This window comes from Myripristis murdjan, chromosome 3 (genome assembly GCF_902150065.1).
Source record: "Myripristis murdjan chromosome 3, fMyrMur1.1, whole genome shotgun sequence".
NCBI lineage: Eukaryota > Metazoa > Chordata > Actinopteri > Holocentriformes > Holocentridae > Myripristis > Myripristis murdjan.
In genome coordinates, this window is record NC_043982.1 from 35720565 (window position 1) to 35738327 (window position 17763).

The following is a 17763-nucleotide window of genomic DNA, read 5'->3' on the forward strand; positions in this document are numbered from 1 at the left end:
GAATCCCTACATTATTTAATTTTCTCCACATTTTTAAAATACAAGGAAATGTATGAGTGATTATCTTAATTCTTCTTATCTGTCAGTGTTTAAGTATGATGTCTCAGCGATGTAATATGCAAACCAAACTATCTTTTCATGACGGGGTCCACAGGGCAAAATGGGATTCAAATGTGGTTCTGAAGCTTAAAGTGAACTTGGGGATCTAGAACATGAAAAAGTTTGAAAACCCGTGATGTAGCTGACTCTGACCTCTGACCTTCCTGTGGAGGGGGGCAAGAGAGATGACAAATTTGTCTCGTGGAGAAGTTTTCTTAACATTCAACACCTAATACATCTCATGAAGCAAAGCTTGCATGCACAAATGGAGAAAAGTAGTTCTCATACTTTTGCACCCCAGATACTAAGAGTTCTCAGGCTGTTCCAGGCCAGTATAGCATGGATTATACTTAATCTAGATTTCCTGTGGGTTGTTCAGGGACAGTGTGCTGCCCTGAATCCTGAAAGAAAATCCTTCATTGCCTCCTGGTGTTCACCACGACACATTACAGCTCATTTGTTCATCTACTTTGTTCTGCGTAAATCCTTTTAATGACTATCCAGTAACTTGAGTCATAATTTCTATCTGTAAAACAAATGTGTCGGTGCATGTGTGTACGCATGTTCGCCACTAAAAGATGTTAAGTGTTCACACTCAAAAAACCTCTTTGTGTTCTTTAATTATACAAGGGAAGGAGAAGAGACAAAAGTTTCAGAACTGGGTCTCCATCGGTGTCATTCCTAGAGCCTAGAGCAAAATTGTGTGTCTCTTCCCTTGAATGTTTTACTAAAGAATTCAAAGAGGTTTTTTTTACCCTTAAAAATTATGTCAATGATCAAATTTCTGTACCCTACTTTTCAATGTGAGATTCTTAAATATAAATGCCAAGCTTCCGGTCAGATTGACTTAGATCAGTGCAAAGAGTCTTCACAGCAAGGTTTGGTGCATAGATACTCAAGTGAATCGTGTGATGCTTCCTATGAAATATTCAGTTTGCATCACAAAGGAAGCATACAACAAGCACAGTGTAACATGTTTCGAATGTAGGCCTTCATCAGTGTCATTTCATGATGAAGGCTTAGAGCTGAAATGTTTGTCTCCCCTGCTTCCACTGAATGTTTTATTAAAGAGTACAAAGAGATTTGTTAAGTGAAGACCCTTAACATCTTTTGGATCTTTTTGTTCCACGTACCGGTTTTGAGCGCAAGTGTCTATTTTGATGTGTGTCCTCCTCCTTCATCAGGATTATCCTCCTCATCCTGTCGTCTTGCTACCTGGCGTTCCGTGTGTGTAGTCTGGAGCAGCAGCTGTCCTTCCTCAGTAACCCCACTCTCCCCCTGCGAGACAGGTGAGTCTGCAGCAGCTCCGGGCACTGTACTTCACACCAGCATCATCCATCATGCATGCAACGACAAATGAACACGGTCGCTTCACTTTGCACTCTGAGATTTTAATCCGGCTGCTTTCATCTCATCCAGGTAGCCACTGCTTCCCGCTGTGACCCATCCCATGGCTGCTGTTTACTCGTCCCATCCTCGGGGTTGATGTTGCCCTCCTGCACAGATCCCAGACCAGCTTAGAGCCCAGATCAGATCAACCCAACACCAGCCACCATAGATGATGAAGCAACACCGACTCCAAACCAGGCGTTATAGGAAACTTGCCACTTTTGGATACATTCCTATTTGTGATCACTTCCAGACTATGCAAACAGGCTGTCTATTTATTTCTGATTACACAGTAGGTTTTACAGTAGGTTGTGACTGTCTACCATGGGCTGCCCCTTTCACTGCTGTTTTGCTTTTAGCTGAAAGACTTTGCAGTTTATAGAGATCCCAAAACAATCAGCAGATCACAGGTGAGAGTCCTTTGCACGGCACCAACAAAGCTTAGGACTGGATGTGAAGATTAGAGGAGAGATGGTATTTGTATTTTGGAGGATGGAAATGGTTAGGCAAGATGTAATTAGTTGGAAAGCCTGATTGTGAAGAGTGGGAGCAGCAGTCATTTATTCATAAACTCCCTGGCTATCCAATTTTCAGCAAATGTATGTTTTTCTCATGACAGTCTACTGTACGAGCCGAATGGGGACTTTGTGACAAACTGTCAAAGTTAAATTTCTCTTCCTACAGCTCCCAGTAGGATGGCTTAAAATAGCTGCTACAAAGCACTTTTGAAAACACGTCCATTGTTTCAAATGTATGTAATTATTTTGGGAGTTTAGATTATTATTTTTGCTTCATGATAGGTACTCATTTGTCATTGTTGAAGGCGTTTATGGAAGGCAGAGACCTTTTGACACTTGACTCAGATGATGAAGTTACCTTTTATTTAACTGTGACGTAATGATAACATCACCACTGGATGTTTACTATGGTGTAAATGAGATTGTGAGATCTGTTGAGAGAGATGTATATTTTATTATAAAATGTCTAATTTTTGTTTTTAGTTATGCTAATCTGCCACTTTATCATGTCAGTGTCCAATTAGTTTTTCCTTTTCCACATTTCAGAAGCCACCAAAGACTGAAAATAACGCATTGCAGCTCTGAGTATAAATGACGTATATCTATGGTTTTATTGAAAGCATTTGACAGACATAAGTGAAACGTACTCGTAGACTAGTTTGTGACATTGGCATGTATTAAACTGAAATATAGATAAACATAAGACATTAATGTAGTTTTTGGTTCCATCTGTTTTTGGTCATGTTCGGTGTGACGACACCTCATACTGACACCAGTCATGAAAAAGGAGTTGTAAGCAGGATCACCATGCAAAAGCTTTTCCGAGTAGAAACTGCAAAAATAAAACATATGCACTATAGTGAAACTGTAAAACTGGAGAGAAAACGTAGGAACATAGTACCACTGTATGGAGTCTTGGCTGAATTCCAGTGAAATTGGTGTTTATCCACATGTCAAACTCTGATTTTAGGAACATATCACCTCTGTCTCTGTGAAAACCTTGTACCTCCAAAATGTCAGGAGTTCGCAAAAACAGCTTTGTTACAGCTTGATGACAGTGTTCTTTTGCGTTTTATCCCGTTGGATTTGAAGCAGTTTCAACAAACTCAAGTGGTTGGACAATTTTCCCAACCCGTACAGGAGGCAGTAATCCTTCAGCTGAAGTGAAAGCACCACCGACAAGGTTTTCACACGACAACAGCAGTATTCAGCGAGTCATCACAACTGTATGGCATGCGGAAAATGACTGTTTCTAATAAACAGACTAAATAGTGTGTGTTTACCAGTGTGTGTGTGAGAGATGGTGATGAATGTTGGCATTTGAGTTTGCAGCCGGATTCTGTTGCATTACCGAGATTCACTGTGCAGTAAACAGAGACAGATATTACGGCACTATGTGAATCACTGTTTATGGATATAATTTTCAGGGTCAGTCCCTTTTCCTGACAAATGCAGTCTTTTTCAAACAGCCGTCCCTCCACCTCCCATCTACAGCTTTGCTTCAACAATCATTTTCCACACATGCATCGTTAAACCTGGACCAGGCCTCACAGTCATATTTTTTAACAGATCCTGATTGCACTGACCTGTTTCCTCCGGTACAGCGCTCATGCAGTCAGGTTCAGCTTAAACTCCCGTTACAGTAAGATGCACTAAAGTGACTTGGTTTCTTTCATTATTAAGATGTGTATATGCCATAAAGATATTAACTGGGGCAAAACAAGCTTAGTAAATAAAAACGAGACAATACAGAAATCCATGTGTTATGAAGAAGTCAAAGTAAAACCAATATTTTTAAGTGATTTCCAAAAGATTGGAAAAACTCTCCTGACAAGTAAAAATAAACACTGCCTAAATAGCTCTTGCCTATATTTAATAAATGGCATTGAACTGTGCTCTGTCACTGAATGGATTGGACTTTGTCACCAGAACTACACTGACCTCTAGTGAACATCCAGCACAAAGCACTCACAGGTTACTCCTTTAATGTGGCAAAAAATGATAGTGAGCAAAATTTTTCATTACCAGCCTCCGAAATTACCTACATTCAGTCCAGGGTTGAAATTAAACTTTGATCCAAGAGCAATACTTTTTAACTGAAACCACTGATGGTTGAAATTTTGTGCCAATATTCAAGATCTATGATTTTTTTTTTTCTTTTATTTGCCCCAAGAAATGTTTAGAAATGTCTTTATATATCAGTGAAACATCATGTAAATCTCTTCACTGAATCCCAGGATCATATTAATAATAAATAACATATATCCCTTCATGTTTGTTCATACAATTAATGTGGAATCAAAAACTGACGGACCGATATCTGTGTGATTTCTGTTAAAAGGCTGATATCCGCGTATTATATCGGTCTAACCGGGAAAGCCTGTCTGCAGCTTGACAGGAACGAGCCACCTGGATACCATGACAACCAGGGTGATTGACAGGTGGCATCTTAGTTCCCACAGTGGAAACGGGAGGAGCCACAGAGGAAGACACCTGGTTCAGAGGGTCAAGTGGTCGTGCCCCGACACCGTCCCGGGCTATGACAGGAATTCTGCTGAGTTATGAGCTAAAGTCTGAGCGGGCGGCTGCCAGCTCAGCACAGGCCGACTCAGTCTGACTCGAGGACCAATCAGAGAGGCTGCTTGGAGTTTTAACAACCTTGCATTTAAACACCTCCACTCGTAGACCTGTACTGATGTGTGTGTGTCTTTCTGTGTGTGTGTGTGTGAATGCACCATGGCATGTACAGGCTCCTCTAGATAAAAAGCATTGTTTTAAACCTGTACTTTAAAACCAGTTTAACAAAAAAAAAAACAAAAAAAAAAACATACAGTCTAAATGGAAGGAGGTAAAGAGACGGCCTCTTTGCCATGGAGATTTACATAACAGGATAATGGAGATCATTTTCATTCAGCTCCTTCACAGAGCAACTGATACAACTGATGCAAATCGGCTATTTCACAACTAATCATTAGATGTAAATTCATCTGAAACGTTTGAGAAATTTCAAATGGCTGACATTTTTATGGATGTTTAATGGAAATGTTGCGGGCTTCCACTTCTGTGGCTAAAACAGCTCCACTGAGAAATAAGGAAACTGGTACTAAATGAAATATTTTATGGGGCTTTATGCCTTTATGGGCCTGTTTGGTAAGAGTGAAATGGAAAACGAAACAAAAGCTGTTTCTCATCTGTAAGGCACGATGTTGAGAATGTGTGGATGTATAGGCATTCACAAACTCGACAAATGCAGAAAACCCCAGACTGGAGCTTTAAAGGGCATATTTTGGCTGTGGAGCTGGAGCCATGCACAAGTGAGCCACAACTGTTTGTATTTTGACCGACAGAGTAAGTCTCTGAATAACTATAGGCACAGCTGAAAGTGAGGAGGAGGAGGAGGAGGAGAAGAGCCTGGAACTGGAAACAATTGAGGAATATTGAGGCATCAGGCATTTGATTCATCACATACGACCCCAAAACCTCAACCGGCGGCCAGCTGAAGAAGCCAGCATACTTTCCCATGAGGTTATGAAAGATGGTGATTATTTGTTCTCGTTCAAACCTCAGAAACTAGACCTAGTGTCATCTATAATCAAACCACTTATTCCACGCTTCATTCATTATTCCCGTGGAGAGTTTAGCTCACGCCTGGTTTGTCCTCAAAGGTCCATACCAGTGATTTTGTATGTTTAGCCTAATATCTACAAAATGTATAAATTTCATGTTTCATTTCTGCTAATCGTTTCCAAAAGCAAGCAGTCATATTTCAGAGTTATGGTATCATTTTTTCCTCCCTTTTATCCAGCCACTGGTTTCCATTCATTCCACTACAATATGAAAATGAACTTTGAGAGACTTCAAACTTTCTTCACACCAGTTTTCCATCACGGTAATGAAGTCGTCCATGGTCATTTTGATGAGTGAAACGGTCTCCCTGGGGAAAATAGTCCCCGGGGAAACATTTGCTTTACACAGAGAATCATCAGTTCTGTGGTTTAGGAATGGCGATGACTTTGTTAGCTGCAGAAGTCAAACATTACAAGGTGGGTGTTTCAACCCAAAAGTCCTATTTATAAATCGAGGGAAGTTGATTACATATTGTGAAATCTTTAGTACTCCCGCATGATTTGCAACATGATTTGTATGTAAAATGTGGCCCTAATAGTATAAACGGGTCAAACATTCAAAATCACCGGTATGGTCCTTTAAAGCCTGTCTTGAAGTGACCGAGTCTCAGGTTTGTGAGCAAGAAAAACAGGTTTGAAGCCAAAATAAAAGGAAAACCACGTAAAAAAAAAAAAAAAAAAATTACAAAAGAATTAAAAGAATCTGTACTTTCATGATCCAGCTCATGTTTCAGAGCTGTGATCTCCTTCAGTGCACCAGTGTAGTGCCTGAACATTTCCCTCAACAAATATGTGTATCTAATTATGTGTGGCCTTTTAAAGACCTCCTAACCTGCTTTTATAAACTTACATATGTTGTTTAATCTTATGATTGCTTGGTAGTTTTGTTTTTGGATAAACTCTTTTGTGCATTTGTTTTACTGAATCTTGTAAGTTTCTGAAAGTATGTAAAAAAAAAAATGCATTCAATTCCTTTACTCAAGCAATGAAGTTACTTCAGTAACAGTAAAAATCCTGCATTCAAAGTATGAAATATGAAAGTAAAAGTTGAGCTGAATTATTGATGCATTAACCCTCTAAGAAGTTTTTTTAAATGCTGTAGCTTGAACTGCTCTCTATACTGTTTAGAGTTCACTCTGTAACAATGCATCACATCTTATAATTTCCATATTAAAGCTTATTCTGCAAACTAACTACTGACTGCAGTTGTCAGATTAGAGCAGTGCCATAAAGATTGTTGAGCATTTTGTACTTGTGTAAGAAAAGTGCTGTAGAAATTAAGTTTGTCCTTATTATTTTATGTGGCGCTGGTTTCGTGGAGGGTTTCAGAAGCACTTGGTCATCTCCATGCAAAAAGCCTGAGGGGCCAGCCCCCGTAAAACCCTGCATGTGTGTGTATGTGTGCATGTGTGTAGGAGGACAGTCCGTTTGGGCTGTGGAGAAACAGAGGCAGGTTCCAGCAGATGGCCAGACAAGCTCCAGCCCAGTCCATTCCTCTGGGGAGCCATATTGTCTGTCCTGGAATGTTCTCCACATGACCTTTGACCCGGCTGGTGTGAAGGAGAATGCTGACTGCAAAGTCACGGTAATAGTCTATATAATACACACAGTAAAATCATCACATACGCCACATTGCTTGATGTTTTCCAAGAACACATTACCTCAGTGGCGCATTAAATGTGTCCACTTCTGGTAAGAGCACAAGCCAAGAGCATTACAGTTAAGCCATTTATTAAGTGAGAGGCGCCTCGCTTTGCCGTCTCTGCACTGCTCTGATCAAATGTTTCCTCCCGTCCAACTGCATGCGGAGCCAAAGGTTCAGAGGGAAAATCATTACAAACATTGTACATTATAGTGAAATATTTCAGACTCAGACAGTAAAATGATACACGCCATATTTTCTCAAAAAGATAAACTCAAATTACACTGTGATTGTCTGATTTAGCAATAAAAAGAATAAAGATGCTGCTTCAAATCTACTCTATTGTATGCCCTGCCCATATCCATTAGCCAGTTCTTCAGTGACACACAAGTGAGCATACAGTGAAAATGCTGAAGAGAAGCAATGATAATCTCACTGTGAGTTTACAGCGGGCTCATATGGTTCCATACAAAATTCAAAACAACAGCTACGGGTCATCTTGAAAACCACGAAGCCCGTAGCACGAGGAACTGTCTGACTGCAGGGGTTGCATGTGTGTGTGTGTATGTGGATTGGCATCTCAATGGCTGTCAATTGCGAGGTGCATTGAGCGCACACACACATGCACACACACACACACACACACACACAGAGAGAGCCCAGATAGCCCCACAGGGTGATCTGCAGCCCCTGCTGTGAGGGAAAAATGGAGGTCTGGTTCTTCATGGTCGGGTGAACTATCTTCTTCCTCTACACTCTACTTACCTTTTTGTACCTGTCTATTTTCTCCTTCTTTCGCCTCATTGCCTCTGTCTGTGCCTGCCTCGCTCCCTCTGACACCATCTGCACTTCATCAGCTCCTTGGATTTGTGTCTGTTCCTCCCAGCAATAGCTAACTGAACCCAAAAAGTCCAGCACTGACTCACTATATGCACTTTTTAGCATTACTGTCAGTGGCTCTGGTTAAACATGTCCCCCAGGCGACCCGGGTTATGCTCATTAAGTAGACGATTGGGTGAATTACAATATTAGACTTCATCCTACAAGTAGGTCTTCAGGTTCAGCCGTTAATGATACAACAAGTAAGGTTTTTACTGTGTCATTGTTCAAAAAGATCATAAAGTATTTGCTGACGACTTTGCTAGAGGTTTCTAATAATCAAAATGTGACTTTATTATTCATGTCAATTAGAAGCCATTGTAAGCTGCTGCAACAGCTCAGCCGCCAATAAAGGTCAAAAAAAGCAAGAGAATACTTAATGCCCCCTAAAACTGTTGACTGAGCTTCTTTATCATCTTCATGCTCATAGTACAATGAAAACGATTATTTTGAGATTAGGAAAATAGTTTTATTCTCTGCTGTGCCTTTGTTTGACTTAACAAATATGTACAGTTTGCATTTTCACAACTGTTTGCAGATGTTTTCGGATCCGATTACACGCAAAGAGCACAAAAAGAGGTGCTCGTACTCCGACTGACCTACATAGCAGCTCCGCTTCACCACCTGATCCAAGGGCCAGAGATGGATAAACCTTGGACTGATGCACTCTGTCGACATGGAGCATGAACGCAGGCCTTATCTCAGGCATGGAGGAAAGTGAATCATACTTCACACTGGATGCAGCATCTGCGTCTTGCCTCTTCCTCTCTCGGTTTATGATATCATGTCGTGATACGGACCTGACCTACTTACTGTAAACCCTCACAACAAGAAGGGCATGTTAGCGTGAAGTGGGGACACCTGGAAACACTGTTGTCCAGGAAGTAACTGCGTTGTTTTGGACCTGAAAGGATCTCGCTCGTTTTAATCAAGCTGATTTGCACACGTTAGTGTAAATGCAGCTAAAATGGTTCCAAATTGTTGTAGTTGGTTTCAGATGTGTGCAGACGGGGCATGATGTATTGTACAGAAACCAACACTCCCAAAACAGACGTTATGGGGTCAGAGACAGTACTGGACTCACATTATGGGCTTGTTTGACTGGCGCAGTTTGTGTGTGTGTGTGTGTGTGTGTGTGTGTGTACATACTCTAGGCCTTAGGGATGCGATGATGAGTAAATATGAACCACCTGGAGATACTGGAAGGGAAACCTTGGCTGCTGCTGCTGTAATCCATCACACACAACAGTGGTGAGTGAATGCACAGATGAAACCGTGTCCGTGTGTGTGTTTGTGTGTGGAACCGTACGCGCCTGCACATTTGGCCATAAATTCCAACCAAATAAATAAGTAAATAGTGTCAGTTTTATTCGCATGCAGGGCTCAGTCTTGGAGGCAGCTTGCAGTATGTACTCGGGTCCTTCAGTTGAAGGACAGTCCTCCCCGTCTTCTTATTAGTGTAAGCGTCGTGGGTGGAAAGTTGAGTGTGAATGAACAAGCAAACACTTGAGCTCTTCTCATAACTTTAGTGAGCAACATGAAGCAACAGGCGGCAGTACGGCACAGTCTCTCCTGCTCTCCTCCCTCTCGCCTTCTCTCTACCTCTCTACCTCTTCACCCGGAAGTTGTAACTACTCTGGACAACATTTAGCAATAAAACGGGTATAACTGAGCATATAACAAAATTAAATATACTCACAATGAGTGACACTGAATGAATTAGGCCATACCATCAAATCAGAAATTTAAATATGGCAACAGCAAACAAAACTTAAACACTTTGTCAGCCTGAATATATATATATTAATTTCCTTGCCAAAATTAACTCTTACACTACTTCCCTCCTCACCAAAGAAGCGTCCTCGCTTCGAAATAGTAAACAATACCGTTATAACAGGCAAACATAAACAATGGGATAACAGAAGGTACAGCAGTAGAACATAAAGATGAGTTTTTTTTTTTGTTTTTTTTTTCCCAGTCCATAAGGTATGGAGTGTGTGCATGAGTCTCTAACATAAGAGGATTCACAGTCCATATTATGTGTGTAAACAGTCCATAAGTTCAAAAGGTGAAAATAACAGTCCATCCATGAGTATGTATGTGTATGCGTGTGAGTGAGACAGTCCTTTGTCAGTTTTGGAGACTATAAACAGTTCAAGATGCAGATCCATAACGCTCAGGAGGTCGCACACAGCGTCCAGACCTGGTCCTCAATTCTGAAGAAGGTGGAACTACAACAGCAGGCTGTTCAATAGCCACTGCTGTAGGACTGTCTCTCACTTGAACAGGCGGAGTACAAGGTTCCTGAAGTGGAGTAATATCTGGCACAACAGTCACTGCAGGTGTCAGATCCTGACACGCATAAGGCCAAGAGCCTGAGAGTGCTGTGAGTGGCGGCGGCCCAGAACCTGATGCAAGAGGTGGTGGTCCTGAAGCCGTGGATGGTGCTTGTGCAGAAGAACACTGGGAGCGATAAGGTTTGAGACGATTGTAGTGAATGACCTTCGGCTTGGCTCTAGGGTTGAGTTGGTCCAACAGCTCATAGGTGACTCCAGTGTTATCTGTGCCTGAGTCCAGTCTCTGTAGAACTTTGAAAGGGCCAGTCCATTTTGGAGACAGTTTATGTCTAGCAAGGGCAGGGAGGTCAACCCACACTAGGTCTCCTGGCTCATAAGCAGTGTGTCTTGTCCGGCGATCATAGTAGTGTTTCTGCTGAGCACCTGCAGCAGCAATATTATCTGCAGCAGAGTGGAATGAATCACACAGCCTTTTCAGGACAGAGCGGGCATATTCATTTGGAGTACCTGGTGTGGCATGTGAAGCTCCTGGTGGGTCACCGAGGAGGAGGTCGGCTGGTAGGCGGGCTTCTCTTCCATGGGCCAAGAAGAAAGGTGTGTGTTTAGTGGAGGAGTGGACACTTGTGTTATATGCAAACTCAACTTGTTTTAGATGATCATCCCATTCACCTCCTTTAGTGTAGAGGTACTTAGCTAATTGATCCTTTATAGATCTGTTGGCTCGTTCCACCATACCATCAGACATAGCGTGGTAGGGAGATGTCCTGGTCTTGTGGATGCCCAAGTGTGAGCACAGATATTTAACCAGATCAGAGTCAAACTGACGTCCTTGGTCAGTATGCAAGCTTTGGGGCACACCGTGGCGACTGATGTAGTCTTCAAACAAACATTTTGCCACAGTAGCAGCTCGCTGATCAGGAAGTGCAAACAAGTTGAGGTACTTGGTAAAATAGTCCATTACAGCAAGTACATACCTATTTCCTCGAGAGGTGAGTGGCAGCTCTGTCAGATCCGCAGCTACTTTCTCAAAAGGCATGGAAGTGGCAATATTTTGCATAGGGGCTTGCTGTTGTGGAACCAGTGGCCTCCTTGCTTCACAGGCAGTGCACTGTAGACACCATTCAGTTATGTCACGTGCCATGTAAGGCCAGTAGCATCTAGCCTGAGCACACTGCAGTGTCTTTTCAGCATTAAAATGTCCAGACAGCGAATGTCCATGCAGTGTCTGAAACACCTCCCTTTGTATGCTGCTGGGAATCACAATCTGTAAAACAGGGTCACCTGGTGGGGGTCTCACTTTTCGACACAAGATGGAGTCAACAACAGCGAGTTTAGGAAACTCTCTCCAAAAATGTCTGTGTTCAGGGGAAGCCTTTTTGATTCTTGCAAAAGGTGGCCTACTGTCTGTCAACACCCACCCAGTGACAGTTTTCAACACAGGATCCTCTTTTTGAGCTTGGATGAGATAAGTACTATCCCTACCTAGAAAAGAGGCAATAGTAGCCACTGCTGGTGAGACAGTCTGTACACATGGAATCAGATCTGCTGCACTTAAAGTAAGGGACACAGGGTCTGGGCTGACAGTGTGCTCAGATGCTGGGGTCTGTGTGAATGTCTGGGTGTGATCAGTCTGTGTGGAAACAGAAACAGAGCTCACCTGGCTGGCTGTGGCCACTGAAGCAGCTTCTACAGTGGTTGGTGGACGACGTGACATAGAGTCAGCATTGGCATGTTTGCTTCCTTGCCTGTATTCCACTGTCCAGTCATAGGGGTCCATTTCAAGAGCCCACCTTGCTCTACGTCCGGTTGGGTCACAGTCCAAAGCCATTTTTCTCAGGCCAAGGAGGGGCTTGTGATCAGTGATGATGCGAAAATGGTGACCAGTCAGGTATTGGCGGAAATGGCGTATGGACCACACAATGGCCCACAGCTCTCTATCATAGGTAGACCAACGTCTCTCAGTCCGAGTCAGAACATGGCTACCATAGGCAATCACATTTTCCATATTATTGGCATTCATCTGTGACAACACACAGCCAATAGCTGTGTTGGATGCATCAGTGAAGAGCAGGAACTCACGTGAAAAATCTGGGTAAGAGAGGACAGGTGTGTTACTCAGGGCATGACGGAGTTGGTCAAACACACTCTGCTCAACTTCAGTCCAGACAAAAGGTTTACCTTTCTGAGTAAGACCATGTAGGGGTTCAGACAGATTGGCATATTGGTAGATGAAACGTCGGTAATATGAGCACAGGCCTAAAAATGCTCTGACTTCTGTGGGGTTCTCAGGAGTGGGCCAGTCTCTAACTTTCTGAATGTTTTTGGGGTCAGGCTTGAGGCCGGCTGCTGAGACAACATGTCCCAGGAATGACACTTCTTCTTGGGCAAAGTGGCATTTTGAGGGTTTGAGTTTCAGATTGGCAGCCCTCAGACGATCAAACACCTCTCTCAGATGTTGCAAATGCACGGCAAAGCTGGGGCTGTACACAATAATGTCATCTAAGTAGACAAGGCATGTTTTCCATGACAGGCCTTGCAGTACCAGTTGCATCAGCTGTTGGAAAGTAGGGGGAGCGTTCACTAGGCCCATAGGCATCACCCGAAACTGGTAAAGAGCTCTGCCTGTGGTGAAAGCTGTCTTAGCCTTATCTTGCTCATCAAGCTGCACTTGCCAGTAGCCTGACGAGAGATCCATTGTGCTGAACACTGAGGAGCCCCTCAGTGCATCCAAGGTGTCATCTGTTCTGGGTAAAGGATGTGCATCCTTGATGGTGACAGCGTTTAAGCCTCTGTAATCAATACAAAAACGCCATGTGCCATCCTTTTTTCGAACCATGACCACTGGTGCAGACCATGGGCTATGACTGACCTCAACAAGTCCTTTTTCCAACATGTCATCCACCTGTGACTGAATCACTTCTTGCATTTGTGGTGAGGTGCGGTAAGCACGTTTACGGACTGGGGGTGCATCATTGGTGTTGATTTTGTGCTTGACAATGTCAGTCCTGCCAAAGTCTGTGGGGCTTTTACTGAACACATCATGGTAACATAAGAGCAAGTCATTCAGTTGTGACCTCTCTATGGCTGACAAATGCCCACATTTAACATCAAATGACAGTTCAGTTGGGCGTTCAGCATGAAGTGGTGATTTGGGCGGTTGTGTAGGGCAGGCAGATACATTGCATACAGGGGCTGAGTCTGATACTATGTCATCATCTGACACAGGGGTAAACTGTCCAATGTGCATACCTGGCTGCAGAACAATGGGGCCATTGGTCGGATTCATGACACGCACCACAGTGAGACCATTTGCCGCTGTAGTCAGGGTGCGTGCCACTGCAATGCCATCAATATCCAGCTGGCGTGGTTCAAGACAGCCATCATAGCATTCTGGGATGCTGGATGTAATCTTAGAAGGAGTTAGTGAGACTTTGCAGTTCATTTCACAGCATGGGGGAACGGTAGTGCACTCCATTATCCGTGCTGTACAGCTCTCAGGTGCTAGTTGGGTGGTCTTAAGTAGTGGCAAGTTCTGACCATAGAGACTACATATGCCCTTACCCATATCTAGGACAACATTATGGGGCTGGAGGAAGTCCAAGCCTAGAAGGGTGCCCTGGCCAACATTCCTGATCACTTGCATAGTGTGATGTAGTGTTTGGGTACCTAACTTAAGGGTTACATCAATGGTGCCTAAAGTGTCTAAACTTTGGCCCGTCACTGATTTTGACAGCACAAAATCCTTCTGCAGAGGTCTCTTTGCCAGTATGGGAATGGCCATTCTGGTTGCTTCACTGATAAATGAAATGTGGGAGCCCGTATCTAACATAATATGTGTATCAGTTCCCTCAACAAGTCCATTAACATATGAAGTAAAGGGTATCTGGCTTACCACTGCAACAGTGTTTTCAGTTTCGATAGATGAAGGTGTAGTATCTGGGTCACCACTGGGGGGCAGTGGCACACTATTGCTGTCTGGCCTTCCTTTGTCACTTTCATGTGGGGCTTCTGAAGAACTAGCTGAAGAGCGCCCCGTGTCGTCAGCTAGCGTCCGTTTCCCTGATGAGGTGTGTCTGGGCCCCGGTAGTCATTGTTGAAGCGGTGTCGTCGATCCTGCTCCACGTGATGGTATCCATGACCATCCTCCTGATAATCTTGGAATGAGACATGTTTGTGGTGAGGACTGGGGCTCCTGTGATGTGAGTCATAGGGGTGTCTGGCAGGGGAGCGACGAGGTCCTCTCCTGTCCTCATAGTAGCCAGGGTAACCATAAGGGTCTGGATTCCTTGTTTTTTCGACATGACGTGACGACTGGTTGGCTCTGTATGGCTGCTGATATTTATCATCTCTTTGATTATAACTCTGATTACGGCTGGAAGAGTGCCAACAGCTGGGTTCTGGTGAGGAGTTGCGAGAATGTCTCATAGGAGAGCGTGACCCCCATTTGTCAGTGTATCTCCCTGGACTACTCCCATAGGGTGAAGGAGAGCGGTGAGAGCGCCGTGGCACATGCCCTTCGTGGCGGTGCATTCCGCTTTGTTCATCCAGTTTCAATTTCAGTGCACCAACATCTCTGCTCAGGTCTCTGACTGTGGCAGTAAGGTCCTGAACGGCATTCCTCAGGTAAGTGTCATTATCAGAAACTGAATTAACTGACTGGGCCATGCTGACATCTCTGGCAGTAACAATAGGCGGAGACATTGGCATTACCAACCGTGCTGCCTGGCGTGCACGTTCGGCTTGGGTGGCAACTTCAAAAGCCTCTTTAAAAGTTTTCACTCCTCTCTCATGGCACTTAATTTGGAGCTCCTGATCCAAACCAGCAAGAAACCGAGACATTTTCATGTACTCACAGGCATTGGGCTCAAAATCTGGAAAAGCTTCTTTCACAAGTCTGCATATGTCCGCAGCATAAACTTCCATGGCTTCATTTGGTTGCCTATGGCGAGCATTGGGAAACGTCTGAAAAGAGGCAATAACGTCTTTTTGACCAAAAGCAGCCTGCAGGCATTTCTTTGTTTCAGCATAAGAGCGCCGCGTTGCAAGGGGCAGATTATCCCACACTATAAACAGTTCAGGCGGCAACCTCGTGGGCAACTCCGAGGCTAATACCGCATCCAAGTCCACAGTGCTATCCCTGTAGCGGGCGTCCTGAATCACTTCATAACGGCGAGCCCACAACTGGAAAGACTCACGACCGTCGTTGCAGAACGGTGGAGGCAATGGAATGCCCCGTTGCGGTCCCTGGAATCCGGCGGGTGAAGCTTGCGCTGGCGCGGCGTTGAGGTGGCTGCCACTGGACCGGGGTGACTCCTCGTCAGACATGACGGCGTCGTGTAGCAATCCGGCAGACTGAGGCGACCGAAATGCGCAGCTGAACAACACTGGAAAGCTAGCAAAACAAAGAAACGGCGGCGAGCGAACTCACTGCACTGTACTGTAGGGCGAAGCTAAAAGTAGCCGCTAACGTAGCTAGTAGCTAGCTCCCGAACGCCAACGGTAGCAACGCTACTCACACCGTTGAAAAGAGTCCCAAAAACTCTACACCGCTGCCACCAGTGTAAGCGTCGTGGGTGGAAAGTTGAGTGTGAATGAACAAGCAAACACTTGAGCTCTTCTCATAACTTTAGTGAGCAACATGAAGCAACAGGCGGCAGTACGGCACAGTCTCTCCTGCTCTCCTCCCTCTCGCCTTCTCTCTACCTCTCTACCTCTTCACCCGGAAGTTGTAACTACTCTGGACAACATTTAGCAATAAAACGGGTATAACTGAGCATATAACAAAATTAAATATACTCACAATGAGTGACACTGAATGAATTAGGCCATACCATCAAATCAGAAATTTAAATATGGCAACAGCAAACAAAACTTAAACACTTTGTCAGCCTGAATATATATATATTAATTTCCTTGCCAAAATTAACTCTTACATTAGCGCTGAGATCATGTTTGACCGTGGAGCTGCGAAATAACAAAACCAGCAGTTCTAAGAAGCTTAGGGGAAATTTGGTATTAGTCATTACCAAGCTGCTTCGTGCCACAGAGACCTGCAGAGCATTAATCAAAAGAGCTGAAGCCAGGGTACAAGATCATGTAGGATTAAATGTATCCACCTCCCTTTCGGTTATCCAACACACAACAATAACCCCTGTCTGATATTCCTTCACACTGCAAAACAAAACCTTGGTGAGCTTCGGGCACCAGGACCTCAGAGGACAATTGACGGAAAGGCACATTTGTTTCACAGTCAGGAGTCCACGAGGAGACTTGGCAAATTGGTCATTTGAAGGCGAATAACGCGCCTCTCCCTGGGAACTCTATCTCACTAATGCACTAATGAAGTGTGCTGCCAAGGTGGCGAGTGCCCCAGCTCTGTGGCATTTTATGAGCACAATAGTAAACCTTGAAGGCTAGTCTGACTGGTTACTCCGGGTGAAATATGACCATGGGATGCAGATGAGCGCAGCATGCCAGAGGAAGCGGGACGAAGGGTGGAATCAGTCCAAGCAGTGTAAATTTAAGAGCGGCGCGGGGCCTTGAGCCAGACGGGGAGGCTACTTTCTCTGTCTGCCAGCTTCAAGTGTGTCACTGGCACGACAACTGTCAGCGCTCCTCACTACATGAGCTCAATTAACTTAATGGGCCCGGATTAATACGGTGAGATTTTGCAAATGCAGCATCGACTGCATCACCCTACTGTTTTTACAAATAGGCTAATTTGAGGAAAAACTATAACACGGGCATTCAACAATTAACTAAACAATGCAAAATCTCACAGGGAAAAAAAAAAAAAAGACTTGACCACAACTGATTTTAGCTTCACAGGTCACTATAGTTCAAGTATGTTAGCCAGGACAACAATAACTTGTTTATTCACATTTCCTCTTGCTGAAGTGATATGCAGTTCCTGTGGAATGTCATGGTCACCCCGCCGCAGGCCTGCACATCGTCATCATTACTTTTCTATATGGCAAGCCCTGTTGAAAGCATAAACCCGGTTCCAAGTGATATGATAAAGCTTGCCTATAAATACATCAAAGGTCACATTCAGCCTCCAAGTGGTACGACTGTAAAGGAAGAACGGCTCGGCTCTAAATCATCCCAGATGCCTCCACAGTTTTCAAGCAGAATGTGAGCTGCGTTTTGCGGGACCCTCGGAGGAAATGTCGCCAATGGATTTTTTTTTTTCACGATGTTGCCGTCAGTGTGAGCCGTGGTCTTTACACACACACACACACACACCCTCATGTTTGCATATAACTTCTGCAGATTTCTTCCAACGAGCACGCAATGAATTTTAAGAGACTTTC

At 44.0% G+C, this 17763-nt stretch overlaps 1 protein-coding gene across 5 annotated transcripts in view; it reads left to right on the forward strand.

The window, feature by feature from the left end:
- gramd2aa (GRAM domain containing 2Aa) overlaps positions 1-3291 on the forward strand; it is a 34863-nt gene extending 31572 nt beyond the window's left edge. For 3 of the 5 annotated variants that reach the window (XM_030080914.1, XM_030080939.1, XM_030080931.1), the window contains exons 11-12: positions 1284-1388; positions 1519-3291. In XM_030080914.1, coding sequence (XP_029936774.1) covers positions 1284-1388; positions 1519-1522 — 109 coding nt within the window. In that variant the 3' untranslated portion in view covers positions 1523-3291. Of the gene's footprint in view, positions 1-1283; positions 1393-1518 lie in introns of those variants that run through there. The other 2 variants (XM_030080922.1, XM_030080949.1) reach the window with 1 other exon arrangement.
- Positions 3292-17763: the final 14472 nt, after the last annotated feature.